Genomic DNA, 19244 nt, shown 5'->3' with positions numbered 1-19244 from the left:
TAGGGCTGCGTCATGCATACAATGTCAAAACACAGTGAAAATGTCTTTCATTGTCTTATTTGTCAATCCAAAACCCCAAAATATTCACTTTAATGTGATAATCAACAGAGAAGTGTAGGAAATCTCCACATATGAGAGGAGTAAAGGAGTCAAGAAACTAGACAATATTCAAATTCAAGAAGCTGAAATTCAGGAAAGACTCAAAATAATGAATCAATTATCAAAATAGTTCCTGATTCCTTTGACAAGTCACAGCTAATTGACTAATTGAAGGCCACAATTTACATTAAAAATCCTGCTCATTTTCCTCTGAGTCACAACTTAGTCAAATCTGAACACACAGACATGATGTACATATTTTTAGATTCACTCACTGAAGATAGACATTATCTACATCATTATGTTTATCACAAAGCCTTGTCCATACATACACAGATATCTTTGAAAACAGTGTTTTATAACCAAAATGAACTCTGTGCAGATGTTTTGACACCATTTCAGAAAAAAATGTCATATTGTCCATTTTAACACACCGGAAAACACATGAAAATTCACCTACACTAGTCATGCACATGTCAGGTAAACAGGAAGCAAATTGTAATGATGAGGCAGGGAAACATGACTAGTGTTTACGGTATTATCCTGGAACATGCTATTTATATTAAAATATCCTCTGCAGCAAGTGTTTTTGTGCCTCTCTAAATATACAGTAGACAATTCTACATCCATTCTGTCAACCAGACTCAAATAAACCACAGTATCATTGAATGAGGGGACAGTGAGCATTTCTGATGTATCATACTTCCTCTTATGTCTTGCTGTCCTGTCAAAATATCAGTGTTAATAACTGTTTTTTTTTTCTAGCTGCACCACTAAATGCTAACAGAAAGACAGTAATTTAGCTGTTGAGCCTCATGCTCATGCTAAAGCCATCATATACCAGCAAACTTTGATGCATCAAAACAAATCTTTATTGACAACATCTATGAAACAGCAATTGTAGTCACACAGCAAGTTTTCTCGCCATTCCACAAAGCAGCCCCTCATGTAAAAAAGAAGGGTAATCATGGAGATAATGCACACTGACGTCAAACGAAGGAGACAACAGCGCACACTCTGATGTTATAGGCCAAAAACTCTGGTTTCTCTATCTACATGACACAACAGAGTTTTTAAATATCTTCACCTTGGCAGGCATCTCCAAAAAGCTTAGCTTACAAAAACCTACAAAAACATTTCTGTGTAGATGAAAAGCCCAAATGCACAGAAAAAAAAAAAACTGTTTTAAAAAATACAGGCCAAAATACACTTCCATAAATCTGCTTAGAATAGAAAAAAGATGCTCCTTACACCTTCAGAACATATATGAGAATCATCATATTTTAAAGTTTTCTTCAGTATCAAAGTAATCCAGTGACAGTTGTCTCTGCATTTATGGGTAAACTGAAAATAGGAGCTGCTAAAAGAATCAACCAATCAAATCAGCATCTTTTAATTTTGCAATTTTGCCAAAATGTTAACAAATACAGGCTAAAAAACAAATTTCATCCACGGCAACATATAATAGATACATATATCAGCACAGTAAATGTAAGACTTTAAAGGACTTTTTATACCACCACTTAATTAAATTTGAGACCAATCTGAGATAAAAAAAAATAAACATCAAATGTGACAATACAGGCAAACTCTATATTGCCAGTTCAAGATCATAAGTAAGGAAAAATGACAATAACAGATTGAAGAAAATTTGTTTAAATATGCTTATTAGTTTGAAAAAAATATTAACTGTCCTTATAATGATATTAATCACTAAAATTGTCCCCCAGCCAGAGAATTAAATTAGACTTTATCAAGGTAGAATGTCAGTTTTTATGCTGAAAGTCATTTAGAACCCTGTATTGTTAATGTGGTTTAATCATGGCTTTTAAAGGGACACTTCACCCTAAAATAAAAAATACATATTTTCCTCCTGGCCTGTGTGTTTTTTTATCCATCTAGGTTTTTTTGCCATGAGATGCACATTTTTGGAGATTTTTGCCTTCTCTAAAAATGCTACACTATACTAGGATTAAATACCACACGGCTTGTTGTGCTCAAAGCACAAAAAATACATTTGAAAAATTCAAAATCAGTGTCTCTCCAAAAATCATGACCTGGTTACTAAAGATAATCCACAGATTTCGTTGTGAGCTGTTTCATGTAGGAACTACTTTCTTTCTTTAGGGATTATAGAAAAAGATGATCCTTACACTTCCAGAACTTGTATGAGAATCATCATAAATTCAAGTTTTCTTCAGTATCACAGTAATCTAGTGATAGTCATCATTACAAATATGGGTAAACTGCAAACGGCAACTACTAATAGATGATTCAGCATTCTTTTAATAGTGCCATTTTACCAAAATGTAAACAAATATAGGCTAAAAAAACTGAATCCATTGCAACTACTTTCTTTATAGTAGAAGGAACGTAGTTTTCCAACAGGTTCTACTGCAAAGAAAAAATAGTTCCCACATGAAAGTACTCACAACAAGGTGTGGTAATGATTTTTGGAAAGAGACACTGATTTTGAACTTTTCAAATGAGTTTTTTGGTGTTTTTAACACCACAAGTGTCATTTGGTCTTATTATATTGGAGAGAAGGTAGACATCTCTGTGGCAAAAAAACATAGATGGATAAATAGTACTACACGTCAGGGGAAAGGTATGTATTTTTGATTTTGAGGTGAACTGTACCTTTAAATAAGATGCTGTGAATTTAGTAGAATTTTTTAAGACTTCTTAAGTAAGCCACAGTCACCCTAGTAACACTTCCTGTTTACATCTCCCAAAGCATTATAGAAGCTGTAGTACCAAGACTTTAGCAAGATTACCCCCTAATAGTGACGCAGTTGACCTGATTTCGTAGCTCAACTTACTCACTGGCTGCAGATGTTCTTGAACAACAATAAGTGATGCTGTGTAACCACAAATAGCTCATTGACATCAAACACGTAATTCTGTAGGGAGTTTACTGCTTTAGTTTAAGTTCTTCTAGGTGACAATAATGCCATTCAAACTCTACTGACTGCTTCAGCGCAGGTCTCAGTTGTCTCATAAGTGAACTGCTGCACGGTATGGAGTAAGAATGTATTCCAGATTTATTACATACAGGAAATGACCCCCCCAAAAGAGAAAGTTTTCTGGTAAAAGGAGACAGATGTTGACCTCTTGTCCCTGCAGAACTCAGAATAACAGAATAAAATGACCACAGTCAGGACTGCGGCTTGCCCTTGGTCAAGGCTGCGGTTTGCAATGTTTTCATGTGATCTGAACAAACAAACAACAGCATCGAGTCGAGACAAGTCCATCGTGTTTGACTGATGGAGCCAAAATGTTATTTATCTGAACTCTACATAGAAATGAACCATTCTCAACACAGCAGGATGACTGCTACTGAATCTCACTAAAGGACACTGATGATCAGTAGTCTGTAATTATTGTGGTAACAGTCTTGCAATATCCCCATTACTTCACACATGAGGAGTATATCTGGGCAAAATGTGACGTACCTGAGGTTCTTCTCCACATCCCTGCTCTCACTGTGGTCCCCCTGGTTCAGAAGCCTCAGGATGCTCTTCTCAAAAGACTCCGTACACTGATCCTTAGGAAGCTGCACATAGAGAGGGGAGAGGTGAACAAAAGGTAGGATCCACCGACAAACATCATCATCAACGTGTCTTAACAATTACACAAGTAAGAAGCAGAAGGAAATACTTTGTATGTAAACTTCTCAAATCTGAAGCGAATGCAATGCAGCTTCAGTGCATGTCCTGAAATGAATGGAGTTTTACCTAATGAACCCTCATATCTAGCCTTATCCTGAGAATTGGCTTCTGGACTTGAGTCATTCACTTCATAACCGGAGTTCATAGGTGGTACACTGTATCTCAAATTATGGGATGTGATGAATAAAAATAAATCTTTTTATTTATGTGTGGCTGGTCTGTCAAAATTATTATTATTAAAACAAGATGGAATAAAGATGGAATAATAAACAAATAAGACTGTACAGAGAATGGGTACTGTGCCGAAAACACTGCAGATGGAGATAAATAGCTTAGAAACCATCAGTTTTGCTTTTGTACAAGTACATCTCCATTTCTTGATATCGTGTTCTTGGACTACCTAAAGATCTTATATTTCTTGCAAACTCTCCTTCTGTTGTCACCTTCTATGTCTTGATTCCAGGCTTTAACAGAAACTGAACAGTTCTCGCAAAAAAATCTATCTCTAAGTCTCTGTTTGTGTTATCTGTTCTTAATAAAACTGTTCAATTTCAACTGTGACATGCTGAAATGTGTTGTGTAACATGTCTGGCACTGTTATGACACTGTCCATGGTGCTGATACACTCATCCCTACAGGTATTACAAACAATAAATTCAACTGTGATTTAGCTACGATTCAACGTTTCTACCTGCATTGACACATTCACGCTTGTAAAATTGTCATTTAGGGTTCAGTTCAAACAAGCTATAGTAAATGTGGAGCATGTGATTGGCTGAAAGGTGACAACATAACTGTCAATGAAATAAAAACATACTTTTGAAAAAAATGACATTCTGAAATAAAAATGCTTAATAAAGCTCTGTTATTAAAATGAAATTTAAAATAACATGTTCTTATAATGAGTTGAGTTTTTAATATTTCTTCAGTTATTTCACAATTATTTGATGGGTGAAAAATCAATAACTTCAGCGAAAGAGAGTACCTTAAGAAGGAAATTCTCCAGTTCCAGATGGGTTTTGGTCACGCTACTCGAAGAAGAGTCTGACCACTTCACCTGAAACACAGCAGAAGACATTCTACATCACTACACATTAGAATGACAAATCTGACAACTGTAAGAAAGGACATGTCACGGTAAGAAGAAAGGCGATTCTCTCTGACCAGTCAGTGGTCCGTAGTGTTTTCACTCCACCTTTCAGTATCAGTTCAGCTCATTTGGAACCTTGACCGAGGTGATATCAAAAGATGCGCCAGGTACTATCCACAACTTTTGCCAAAGGTAAAATGAAAAAGAATTGCATTGAATGGAGTTAATCTGTACCATGTACCATGCAGTGGCAAAGAGGCAATAAAGCCACTAACAAAACAAATCAAGTTCCACGTGAAAAGGTTCAGAGAAAAAAGTAAGGGCAAGACCTGTTAAGTCTTTACAAACACACGTCTCTTCTCATCTGTCTCTATAATCATGCATGACATTTGTTACAACCAGTTAGAAGCCACATGTACTGAGGCTATGTGATGGCTGAGACTATAAAAGCTGGCCTTTACAGATGTGTTCAATTTTTTTATAAAATACTTTTTATCTTTATACACAACAAAATTACAAAAAAAAAAAAAAAAACTCAACTGTAAACAGAAGAAACAGACCAACCACAGACATGTCAGATCAAGCTGTAAAGAAGACCAAACACAATTCCTGACACACACGGAGACATGGTATCTTTTCTGAGCTGTATGAGCTCATGACTTAGTCACAGTCACGAGTAACTGCATGAGCCTTAGGAATACATTAATAACCAGGAGGAAAGGTTTAAAAAAAAAAAAAAAAAAAAGCTTCTGACTGAAATTTACAGAGGAGGCACTCACACCTGCCAAACAAATCGCATGATATCTAAAATAATCAGACCCCATGCATAACCACTGCTGCTATTATCTTGTGCAGCTAGTAAAAGTGATCAGCTGACAGACATACAAACATCACAAAATCGGATGAAGGGTACCTAAGCAGAGACGCAGCTGCTCTTATCATATGTGCAGCTGAAACAGGTGATCAATCTGAAGCACATGTAGGGCAACAAAACACTTTTTAAGATTGTCAATAATGACTGAAGTGGTAGCCTTCACATTCAAGTTTATAAAACACCCACATAAATAATCTACCTATCAAATGTATTTTAGGACCCCCCCACCCACCCAAAAAAAAAAAAAAATCAGCATCAGTTTTTATATTTTCACCACTTTATCTTAGCTTGATAGTCTTTTCTGACAGTAAAACTGCTGTTATACCTCACCGAACACTTGAGTTGCTGGTCTACTGCTGCCTCAGTCTGTTAGTTTGTTTATGTGACACTGGAATAATCAAGGTCAAAGACCAACAGAGGGAAACTACCAGACCGGATTAGAAAAGGCTATCAAGTGGTAAAAATATTCAAAATATCACACACTTAAAGAGATTTTTATTACGTGGCTAAAATTTTGTAGCCAATCCTATCCACAGCAGTACATTGCTAAACATCTGTTCTGGTACTCCTCTGTGCTTTTCCAAACCAGGTGCATGTCAACTGTCCTCTAATGTACGTAATACACTGACTAATGGATATGTACCTCATACAACCCCACTTCAAACAATATGAACTAGCCCTTAAATGGACACAAAAAGAACACAGAAAACATAAATTCCTTCCCAGGAGCCTAATTTAGCTTCTAGACTAATGAACAGTATTCATGTCTATAAGTAAATTAATTATGCTACATAATGAAAATGGCTCATGAGTATTTAGCTCATCGGTGCATGTGTTAGTATGTATGTGTGTGTCTGTGTTGTGTGTTTGCGTGTGTGCATCAGTGCTTTGGTCCAGTATAAACAGATGGAGAGTGAGAATGGCTCACTGTTGTGAGTGCTTCTGGCTTCACTGTGGAAGCCCAGTGAAGCCAACAGGACTTAGTCTCTCCTCTCCATCTGTCTTACTGCATTTTATTTCTGGAAATGAGTACTAAATACTCCCATTTGTTACTGTGAATCCGTGTTTGTAAACCATTCATTTTTGAAGGGACAAGCTCATCAGCAGTGATGAGCTACCACCAGCTTGGCACTACATGGACTCGCTGTGGAATTGGAGTCTGGGATTAGCTGAGTGTAATGGCCAAGTGGTGCAGAAAGACGGGAAATAAAGAATACTGTGCCTGTAACAGTACGGACACATGTAGAATCCGCATTTCTCCTGCATGCTCCAGTCCAATTTGGCTGCTACATTCTATGGCACAGCCACCTTGTTCAAATCCTGCTCGACCCAACCACAAAGGTCACCATGCTGGAGATAAGAAAGCCTCACTTCCAGGCTGGCAACAGTATAACCAGCACAATGCACCACAGGGATAATGTGATGCCAGAGAACAAGAGTAGCACACACCTTTCAGAAAACTACCAGGGCTGTTAACTGATGCCTGTGGATAGTGAATGGGCAAATTAGTGATACATGCTGACCGGATAATGATTCTTCAGCAGAAGTTGATGTCTAAATAAATAACAAAACCAATAATCAATCATGACACACTTTGTTCAGACTGTTAAAATCAACCAACAGCACCAACTTTAAAGTAAGGCAAGGGCCTTCATCTTTTGCTTGTGGTTAGAGCTGCAACAATGAATCAAATTTTAAATCAACTACTAAATTTATTGCCAACTATTTTGATAATCGAGTAATCATATTGAGCAATTTTTTGATTAAAAAAAATGTCCTACTGTGAATATTTTCTAGTTTCTCTAGTCCTTTTTGACAGTAAACTGAATATCTTTGGGTTGTGAACAAAAACAAGACATTTAAGGATGTCATCTTGGCCTTTGGGAAACACGGATCAACATTTTTCACCACTTTTTGACATTTTATGGACCAAACAACTAATTGATTAATTGAGATGTGATAAACAGATTAATCAACAATAAAAATACAAGGCTACTGACAAGCCAACCGCATGCGATGGCAAGCAATGGCACCTACCACTAAGTTCATGTTTTCCTTTTTTCCTTTGTTTCACACTTCAAAAAGTTCAGCAAGCTATACGAGGGCCAGTAATAGTTCAGGCTGAAGGAAGGCGCAGTACCAACTATCTGTGACTACACTCTGAACTTGAATTTGGAAGTTCTAAATTTTGCCATGTGTCATGTTATTTTAGTGTTTTTTTGGTAGGTTAACCTGCTGAACTCAGTGCTAGCATGTTAAGCGGATAATGCAGCTATTACAGGTAGGGGCAATGTTAAACTGATGCTGAAATATTGAGGGACAGTACAGAGAAACTGTGTGAATGTTAAGCCTCTTTTTGAGACAACGATTTTTTTCATGTTGCTTTTTGTGAAAATTTGTAATCCTCTAAACAGTTGCTGTTTGTGCTGCTTGTGTTGCTGCTGTGTGTATATTTACTTAACAGACATACCCTGAAGATGTGCTATGAAAAAGAAATGGTCAAACTGCAGGAATTCATCTGCAGTGTTGTGTGAATATGACTAGCACCCAGCAGCTAGCTTGCTTAGACCATAAAGTTACCCACTGGCCAGAGCAGTGAGATCAACAGATAACTGCACCAAATTACTTCATTTATCATAAATGAGGCAATTTGCAAAAACAAACAAAAGAATGGTGCAAGTACCACTATCGAGCCAACCAAAATAACTGCAGGGAGAATTTGGGAAGTCACTGCGACAGCCTGATACAGACAAGTAAGTACTATTCAGACCACTTCTGCCAGACATCTTAACCTGAAGCAGAGCGGTATGCATGTGTGTGTGTGTGTGTGTGTGTGTGTGTGTGTGTGTGTGTGTGTGTGTGTGTGTGTGTGTGTGTGTGTGTGTGTGTGTGTATGCAGCGTTGTTACCTACCTCAAAGTTGTACTCCTTGTCTATTCTGGTCCGAGAGATGCCCCTGAGCACAATTCCCTCTATATGCACCGCTGCAACAACAGAGACCAGAAATGAACTATTATGACTCCAACAAGTTCAGCAGGACAAGAGTAATGAGGCTATTAGGACGTAGCAAACATCGACTCACAAACACTTACTACTATGTGTCCTCTGAAAGCCTATGCAATTATTAGGGTTATTATAGCACTTACTATGAATCAAGCTGTACTTTCTGTGCCCAAATAATTTACAACTTAAAGATTTAGAAAGGAGATACAGAAAAATGTGAGGGAGCTCGACAGTATTTGCTGCTATACTAACTGCCCACACAAAAAAGTGTAAAAAACAAACAAACAAACAAACATTGAAAGGCCAATTAAATGGGCAAATTAAATAAACAACAAAAAAATATTACTTTTTAGTTTTAGTAAGTGTTCCTGCTTATGGAGGAAACCTGTTTTTTGGGGTTTAGGTTTGTGTACCTTGCACAATGTTTGTGCAGAGTACATCAAGCAGACTGATGAAATCTACAATTGAAAATGTTTTCTGTTGTCCCTGCAGCAAATTAATAGCAATTATTATGTACATGTGTTGTAAATGTATGAAGTGTTGTTCCATTCACCTTCTCTTTGTGCTGCCCAGCGGCTGGAGCGTCGACTCTGGCAGGGAGGATGGGAGGCGGCACATTCTCCCAAACTTGCTGGGGAAGACAGGTAATCTGCCTTCTGACTCGTCAGCTCCTGGAGATCAAACAAACACTGTGTTTATAACTGGTTCATACTCCTCCGTTACAATTGTGACCAGTAATAACACATTAATAAAGCACACTGCCAAAATGCATCATCTCTCAGGGTTCAACGTTAATGTTTTTTTTCCACTTACCCAGTCAAACAAGTGGGTCAGAAGTCTACTTGCCCAAAGTTGATTTTTACCTTCTCTTGTACAAACTGGCTTATTTATTTAGAGATTATCAAATAACAAAGACTTAACTTGTGTTTAATCTAGGGCTGCAGTGTCCATAAAATATCACAAAATAGTGAAAAAGTCCATCCCAGTTTTTCTTGTCTTTACATGTCTAATTTTGTCAGTCAAAACCCAAAGATATTCAGTTTAATATAGGAATACATTGAAAAAAATCTGGAAATCTCCACATTTTAGAGGCTGAAAACAACATGATTTCAGAACAGCATATTTTTGCATGAAAAATGACTAACGATTAATTAATTATCAAAACAATCAAAACACGTCAGTAGTTAGTTTACTAGTTAGTTTTTTAGGCAAGTGAGTTACCAGATTTACTTGCCCAACATAGCATTTTACTTGTCCTGGTCAAGCAGGCAAACCTCATTATTGAGCTCTGTCCCTTGATGTTTTGCAGAATTATACCAGCAGCATCTGAAATATCATGTTTAAGTTGATTTATGTGTTTAATAACAAAGCTGTCATTAGGGAGGCCAGTGAGTTGCTTGAGCACAGTGCAAAGTTGGATTATGCATATCAGGGGTGGGGTTTCTTTGTTTTTCCCAGAACTGATTGTAAGTCGTGGTGTTTGGGATAGAAATACTAAGATACTAGGCCAATTCCTTCCTGTACACGTCTCTGTGATAAAACTTAGTTCTGGCATACACAGACTAAATAGGGAAAAGCAAAAAGTAACCTTCTGATGAATTACAGTCTTCATACTTATATATACACAAACCCATTTAAAATGTTGAAAAGCCAGAAACAGAAAACAGCAAACAAATACTGTATGTGGCAAATACAAATCTGAAAGGATCTATTCAAAACTGACAACAGCCGAGTTACACCATTCAAGGCAACAAAAGCATTACTGCCTGACAAGAAAAGGGGATGAAACAGACATTATAGAAACACCAGGAACCACTGTTTCTAATGATCTTCTCACTCACTGTTCTCTTCCTTCTGTCTTTTACCACGTTAGACAGTGCCACAGTCCAGAGACTAAAAATGGCATGTGTGATTTTATTAAGAGCAGTGCATCTTCACCAGGCCAGGCCCTGACTCACAATGATGTCAACCTCCTGGATTCATCCAGAACAGAGACAGCCTCGCAGAGTGATCAACCAACTGGATGTCTGCTTAAAGGTACGCTCTCTGTGATCAGTCAGCATTAAACAAAGAGGGTAATTTGTCTGGCACCAAAGCTGACATTGAAAGTCTTTTAATCATCACCTGACAACAGATTTGTAATAGTTACAGGCAATTCATTTCCAATCATTGCTCAATTAAGTCAATCATCCCTACTGTAAAGTACCACATGTACAACATGTGTGGCTTAGGCTCAAAGAGACTTGGACAACAAGACCCAGAGGGGTGAGGGGGTTTTCGTGTGCTGCTGTGAAGCTCTGACACTCGAGAGTCCGCTGCAGAGCAGCTTTGCATTCCTAACATGACTTCAGATTAGGGAAGTGATTTTTCCATGTACGAGTGTACATACTGAATAAATCAGTCAATCAACAGAAATCTCTTACCACCTTTGTTTAACAATTTCCTGGGAGAAACCCTGAGCTCAGTCAACAATCCTTCCATGCCTCAAAGACACTGTACAGGGACTTAATGTTCCTGACTTCATCCTATGTTTCAACAGACTGGAGGGTTTCATTCTAAGTAGGGTTGGGCAATATTTCGCTATTATACATGGTTCGACATAGGCCTGGGCGATATAGCCAAAAAACCTATCACAATAGTGAAGTTTCATATTGGTCGATATCAGTAATTATTGATCGTGTAAGTTGTGACTAATATGTTGTATACTACAAAGGGTGGAAGTGGCTGAGGAGATAAAATAGTTGTATTATATTGCAATAATATTACAGGGATGACTATTGGTGCTTTTACAAAATGTGAGATTATTTTATAAATTACCATCAGTAATGTGGATATAATGCCTAAGTGAGTAAAGACAAATAATAGATCAGCTGGACCAGTCAGGTCAATTCTCAAAATAACATCATTTAACTGTAATGCAGCCTTTAAAACCAGGAAAAGACAACACTTCTGACATATCACCATATAACAATATACAAAATCTATCACGATATCTAGTGTTATATCATAATACAATATAATATTATATTGCCCAGGCCTAGTTCGACATTTATCTTGGCCCAATGGTCCATGAGTACAAAAAGTTGCTCTGTGGACACCAAATATTCTGTGTAGGTGGCCTCCTGTGGCCACCAAGTTTTATCCCCATACTGCAAACACAACTTTACAGATCCACAAACATCCCAAGTCAGTCACGCCTTTTAGTTCAACATTCTACAAAAAACAACAAGCATTAGTCAGGGCAAGTCAATTTTATTTATATAGTGCCAAATCACAGAAGTTATCTCAAGGCACTTTTCTAGCAGGTCTAGACCACACCACAATATTATTTACTGAGAACCAACGGTCGGCAGCCATCTGCCACTTATCACTGGCTAGCTATCTATATGTCAGGGCTACTGAAGTATTGGTTTATTAAGCTTACTGACATGCAATCCTTATAGAAAGACCAGGAAAAGGCTGAGTATTAAAAAAAAAGAACAAATAGCTGCCAGTTTCCTCAACTTGCCTCAACTTTACATCAATGGCTTCAAGATATATCACATCCCAATTCACGGGAAAAATGGACAACGCAAGTGTCACAGTTAAGGATGAACTCATTAAGCTGTGTTAAATTGCCTTTTCTGTATTGATTTACGTAAGTTTACATTTGGGCCACCAAATTTAGGGTCTTGGTGGACAGTGGGAACTGTGTTTAAAAATATTTGTCTCTCTCCCTGTTATATTAATATCATAATATGAGACCAAATATCATCTTATGTTTTGGATAACATGATACGGCATACATGTTGTCTTTACCTGATTTAAAGGCTGCATTACAGTAAAGTGATGTCGTTTTCTTAACTTTCCCGACTGTTCCGGCTGCTCTATTATTTTTCTTTACCTACCAAGTCGTTATATCCACTAGGGCTGCATAATTAATCACAAAATAATCGCAATGTTGCAATATCCAAACTGCAGAACCAGAGCCAAATCACAATTATTTGATAAAGTAAAAATGTGAGAAGACACAGCATTGTAATTAGGTACTGCAGTGCTGCAGACAGGTCCTAGCCTAAAAATCTTGTTCTCAAGATAGAAGAAAAATTTTTGTTTTTTTTTGACGGTGAAAATGAAAATTGTGATACAAAAATTACCATTCCCACTAATGGTACTGCAATCACAATTTCAGTCAGAGTAATCACAATGTGATTTTTTTTTTTTACCATATCATGTAGCCCTAATATCCTCATTACTTTTGATTATTTATCCAAAATCTCATTGTTACTTTGTGAAAGGCCCAATAGTCATCCTTACAATATTGTTGCAATGTCAATAACAAGGTATCTGGTCAAAAATATTGTGGTAGTTGATTTTGTCCATAGCTCGCATACCTCCAAGCAGACACTGTGATGGTTCTTTCCACTGATTAATAACCCCAACTTGATGGGGAAACAGGTACAACAAATAAAATCTGCAGTTTGAATTAGATGGCATAAAAACCTGATAACAACAATGATTCAAACCTGATAGAGGAATGCAGAGATTGACTGTTGGAGACAAAGATAGAATAAGTGCCTGAGTGATGAGGAATACTGTGTAGAAATAGACTTTTTCCCCAGCAACAACCACGACTGTTGAATACTGAGGTCTCTTATGTAGTTTCCTCAAACTTCTATTAGATATGAATTCAAAGAAAGCTCAGAAAGTTTCATTTACAGGTTGTCAAATACCACCATAGCATCGGTATTTGACATCCACATGAGACTCAACACTCAACTATTTCTTTCCAGAATTGGTTGCTGCACTTTTAAGGTTTGAATTAATTATTTCAGTTCTTCAACTCTATGTCCTTGTGGCAATTTTGGAATATAGAAGATAGAATTTATGGATTGACAGATGCCAATCAAGCAAACATAACTCCAAACATAACCACTCAGCCCTGGAGGTTACTACTTGCTTTTTCCACGTTAGTTCCACTCAGGCTACCCCCTCTTTGAACAAATTTGGATTTTCTGGCTTCAGTAACTGAACAGCATTGCTGCAAGCACTAAACCCAGACTCTGGGGGCCTTTTACACAAAGACGGTTTACAGAGTTATCTGGATACCATTGTAAAAGGCAGAGCCCCAAAAAATCTGGAGCACTGACTGGTGTAGAAAGATCTGTCTCAAGGTTAAGCCATAATTTCAGTTCAACTTTCTCAGTTATCCTCCTCTGTTGGAAAGGCAGCTTGATTCCACATTTCCCTCCTAAGATGCTGCATCCATGTTTGTCAAGGATGTGTTTTTCCCCCAACTTATTTACATGAGAGCCAATAGTAGTGCTGTGTTGTTTTCTTTGGGGTGGCAACATGTAAACAGTGACAACATTACATCATTGTGTAATTAAGCTTGTACTTTAGAGGAACAGTTCACCCCAAAATCAAAATATAGACTTTTCCACTGGCCTGTAGTGCCATCTATACTGTCTTGGTGTGAGTAGCAGAGTTTCGGAGATATCAGCCATAGAAATGTCTTCCTTCTCTCCAATATATTGATATTAGATGGTACTAGTCCTTTGGTACTCAAAGCACAAAAAGATAACATTTGCAAAACTCAGCAGCAATATACCTTTCAACAAATCATGATCTGGTTGATCAAAACAATCCACAGACCTTCCTGTGAGCAGTTTCATGAAGGGACTACTTTCTTTCTGCTGTAGAATCTACCGGAACTAGTTTTTTTGTATTGGAAATAAAGTAGTTTGTACATGGAACTGCTCTCAACATGGTCTGTGGGTTATCTTGAGAACTGGGTCATGAATGTTGGAGAGAGACACTGGTTTTGAATTTGTCAAATGTATTTCTTTGCTGCTTTGAGCGCCAAAAGCCGAGTGCCATTTAGTCTCATTATACTGGAGAGAAGGCAGACAGCTCTGCTGCCAATTTCTCAAAAATTCTGCAACTCACACTAAAAATATCTATATGGATCAATAACACAACAGGCCAGGCAAAAATATATTTATTTTTGATTTGGGGGTGAAATGTCCCCCTAATCTAAATACCACTTCAGCAATGTATGCAACTAAGCCTTAATACATGTCCTACTGCAAAACCTTGCTTTGCTCAACACTAGGACATGCACAAATTCAAAGGCATAGCTGCCCCCATTATGTAAATAAAGTCCATCTCTGTCATCTGCTCCAGTTCCCAGGCATGTCTCCATTTCATTATGTTGTTGCATTTTTGCTTTTATCAAAGGCTCTGATGCTGAATACTGATTAAGGGATGAAATAAGAAACAACTCTGTGAAACATAGGCAAAAGCTAATTTAAGTCATCATTAGCATTGCTGATAAACTTGGCAGTTAACACTGTTACTGTTACTACTAAAAGAAACTGAAAGGTAACAGGTGCACATTCTTCTCACTCAAACTTTACACGCACCACATTATTTATCTGATTAACAAAACTTCTACTGCAGTGCAAATGAGGAAATAATTAGTGTAATCAGCTGCTGTCTTGTTTGGTTGGAATGAAAACCTGCAGACGATGTCATGACACAGAGATGAGAAGCAACAAGTTAATCAAGTTCCTGCAGCAGCAGTTGCAGCACAGACCAGCTGGAGGACACAGTCCACAGGAGCAAGCTGTTAGATAAATAGACAATATTGTAAGATGAAGGAACAGTTCACCTCTAAAATCAAAAATACATATTTTTCCTCTGGCCTGTAGAGATTTCTTCCATTTTTCCTTTTTTAAGCTGAGTTTTGGGGGAGTTTTATCTTAGTATTTCAAGGGTGTACCAGACATATAATCCAAGTGATGTTGGGCTATATATAAATAAAACTTGGCTTGACTTAAGTGCTATTTATCCATCTAGATTCTTTTAGTGTGAGTTGCCTAATTTTGGAGATACTGACCATAAAGATGCCTGCCTTTTCTCAAATATAAAGTAAATAGACCTTCTATACAGCAGCTATTTTGACATAAATAGTAGTTTAAGTTAATCGGTAAGTTAGGTTTAACCCATGATACTAAATTAAAGCCCCATGACATTTAGGTCAAACAAAGTCAGGAAGCTACTTATTGGGCATGTTAGTTCACTGCAAAGGCTCTGCTACATAAAATGATATGGGACATTAATTAATATATCATTGTGTTAATATATCACCTGTGTTTAACCTATTATTTCATATCAATATGGCAGTCATGAAAAAAGTCTGGCACTTGCTTTGTGGTGCTCAAAACGTGCGTGCAAAAACAAAAAAGTAAAACTTCAAAAGCAATGTCTCTTTCCAGATATTGCTTTCTTCTGTCTTTCTTTCTTGAAAGAAAATAGTTCATACATTAAACTGCTCTGGGTCTGTGTATTTATGTGGACATTTTCAAGTGTATTTTCTGGCTGTTTTACACAAAAGAAGCCAAGCACCAAGGCAGAGCAACTCACACCAAAACAGTCTAGATCAGGGGTCAGCAACCTAAGGTTCCAGAGCCAAATGTGGTTCTTTAGCCCCTCTCCAGTGGCTCCCTGTGACTTTAGCGACAATTATATGGAAATAAATAACAGTTAATTTTTTAAACATTTTCATTCAGTTTCATTGTTGTATGTCTATGAAAAAGTTGAGACAACTCAAAATTTCAAGCCAACATACTGCAATAGATTTTGAGTTTTGAGCCCAACTCAAACTCTAAAGCCCTTAAAAAGGTTTACCAACTATTAATCTTCTGTTGAGATTTTTTAATTTTCTTCTTTAGAATAAACTCCAATCTTTGAGTTTTAGAAAGCCTATAATATTGTATTTAAAAAAGGATAGAGTAAATTTGTTCAAGTGAAAGTGAATGTTAAAATGGTAATATTTTCAATCAAAACCATTTAACTTTCAGGCAGCACAATGACAAAACAGGTTCATATTTCACCATGACTAAATTTTGAAATTCAATTATTTTGAGTTTATCTAAATAAGAATAGAAAATTATCTCAACTAAGGGCTAACAGGACTTTTTAAAGTTTATTACAAAATACAAGCATTTTAGCTGGGCTAAAAAGTCATAAACCTATTGCAGTACATTTCCTTAAAATTTTGAGTCGTCTAAGCTATTTTTTACAGTGTTAAATTATTCTAACCATTGTCAACTGTAAAAAATATGTGCCCTATACCCCAAATTTAAAAAAGTTAATATTTAGTCAACTAAAATGTGTGTCATAGCCTGCATTTATGGTTCAGTGCCTTTTCCTCTAAATTTTGATTGTGCCTAGTCTTCTTGAGTCTCTGTAAGCTAGCCATGGATGCCAAACACAGTCTTATGGAAAACAAAGAATTTAGCTAGAATTTAGTAGAGGAAATATGTGATTTTAGGGTGAACTATCCCTTTAAGAATGGTGCTTGGCATGTCATTGATGTAGCTTTAATAGGGGCGCAGTTAAGCACCCAGTAAGCTTGTTAATGACTTTCACTGTACACAGTATTTAGAAAGGTAATGGTAGCTAGTATAGAGACAGCTCAAACAAACAGGACGTTAGGTGATGGGACCAAAACAAACGTGTCAAAGCAGTATCCCACATATTTGAACATAGCTCGAGTAACTGGTTTAAACCACCGGTCAAACTTATCTGCTGGCAGGTTAACAGGCTAGCTCATATCTGCTAGCTTAGCCAATTCTGTTAGCATTAGCGGTCCTGCCAATGGACGACAGCTCATAAGAGAAAAAAGACGTTTCCGCTCGGTTTTCTTGTCATACTCGACCAGTAATTTAATGTAACATTGCGTATGATTACCTTCTTAGCTATACCTGTGTGTTTAACTAACCTTTAAATCGAAACTCCCTCCTGGATAGCACTAGACGAAGTTGAGCGAGTTTTGAACTAGCTTAGCATTTCATAGTAACTAACGGTAGTGTTGGTTGATGGTTTCTAGATGGGAATCCCAGACCTGCGAAAGATCTCGCGAGAGTGATTGATTTAACCCAAACTATGATTTTTCCTGAATTCTAACAGAGTCCGTAACTTAAACAGCTATTAACAACAGCGATGTGACATTATGAAAAATATCAGTTTGTACAACAGGAACATTGAATAATCAACGCCCACAAATCTCGCGAGAGTTTCAAATATAGGGTTCCCATCTAAACACAACCGTGGTTTAACTTATTGCTTATCATTACCGTTGACTGGGCTGTTAAGCTAAGCTGATTTTGACGCCTCTCCTCCTCTATGGCGAGCTCTATTTTGTCCAGCTGCCCTCGGACCGTCTCCCGTTGGTGGAAATGCAGAGCTGGGTGCAGAGAGGCCATGGTGAAAAGCAGCGCCAACTGCTCCAAAGGTCCTGCCGCCGTGTCGTTCGTGGAGAAGCCGCAGTTCTGCTCCGACCGCCCGTACACATTCCCGTCCTGACACGGCGGGTGATGGTGGTGGTGGTAAGGGTCCCTGAATGGAGGATGGGAGTAGTCATAATTTTTGTAGAACAAGGCCGGGTCTACATGGCTCAGTATCCGAAAGAGTATTCCAGCACATTCCCTGCTGTCAGACCCAAGGAGGGACAGGCAGACCAGGAGTTTGGACCTAACCACCGGGTCGATCACGTCCGTTAAAACTCCCAAATCAGTCGGACTATTTGCCCGAAACTCGAAGTCTCGTAAAACATGGTAATCTTTTCTAGCGAGATCCTCTAAGTAAGATCCCAAAAAGCGGAGCTCCAGGGGTTGGCACATATGTAGCAGCCCGCACATGAACTCGATCCGCTTAGCGGGGTTTAGATGTAGGCCAAACCACTCAAAAACAGTCTCCTTGTCCAGCTGCGATGGGTGCACACAAGGTCTGGGCGACTCATCCAGCCTGTCCGACGCCGCAGAGGGAGGTACAGCCCTGGGAGTATGTTGGTGGTGCTCCGACTGATCCAATGAATCGTCCTCGGCCGTTTCGTCGCCTCCTTCCTCGCCCGTTTTCATCGGTAGCTTCATTTTCAGCATTATCAGCGCTGCGAGAGAGGCTTCAAAGTGGAAATAACGGTCCAATATACATTATTGACAACTTCCACCGCTGCGTACTGCTAAAAAGAGAGGCGAACAGTCTATCATTTAACAGTGTTTTTACTATTAGCTAATCATCTGACGCGGCGATAGTACTGAAGCTCCTTCCCTACGTTACATTCTTCTTCTACTCCTCATTTCAGGCAGAGTAGCTGAGCACGGTTAGCACACTGCTGCCATCGTGCGGCTGTCAGCGGACCTACTGTAATCTACAGCAGACTGCATAAAACTGATGTAGGTCTGTGGAGGACCACAGGTGTCAGGGATATACTAAGTATTTCATCAATTAATAACTGATTGTAAGCTACAGTAAAATACAAATAAATGTTTGCAAATGTATTTATTAAATGCTCAATATGTAATCTCACTAAATAGTCCTCTATACAGTGAGTTTGCCATATTGTGCTGTCCAAATGTATAGTGACAATTATTTGTGTCCCACAATGCTTTGTGAAAATTTGTGTACAGGAGATGGTGCTAACCAGGCACTACACCATCCTGCATTGCACTGAAAGAAAAACA

At 38.0% G+C, this 19244-nt stretch overlaps 1 protein-coding gene across 1 annotated transcript in view; it reads right to left on the bottom strand.

Annotated features, from left to right (window-relative positions):
- The window catches only part of zcchc2 (zinc finger, CCHC domain containing 2), a 32908-nt gene extending 13914 nt beyond the window's left edge, over positions 1-18994 (bottom strand). The window contains exons 1-5 of the mRNA XM_084710428.1: positions 17859-18994; positions 9290-9407; positions 8647-8717; positions 4756-4827; positions 3555-3655 (exon numbers count right to left, since the gene is read on the bottom strand). Of these exons, the coding sequence (XP_084566554.1) occupies positions 3555-3655; positions 4756-4827; positions 8647-8717; positions 9290-9407; positions 17859-18662 (1166 nt within the window). The 5' untranslated portion in view covers positions 18663-18994. The remainder of the gene's footprint in view (positions 1-3554; positions 3656-4755; positions 4828-8646; positions 8718-9289; positions 9408-17858) is intronic.
- Positions 18995-19244: the final 250 nt, after the last annotated feature.

Source organism: Lutjanus erythropterus, chromosome 21, assembly GCF_056507025.1.
Source record: "Lutjanus erythropterus isolate fLutEry1 chromosome 21, fLutEry1.hap2, whole genome shotgun sequence".
NCBI classification, from domain to species: Eukaryota; Metazoa; Chordata; class Actinopteri; order Lutjaniformes; family Lutjanidae; genus Lutjanus; species Lutjanus erythropterus.
Note: the sequence above shows the minus strand (reverse complement) of the source record. Positions and strands in the feature narration are given on the sequence as shown.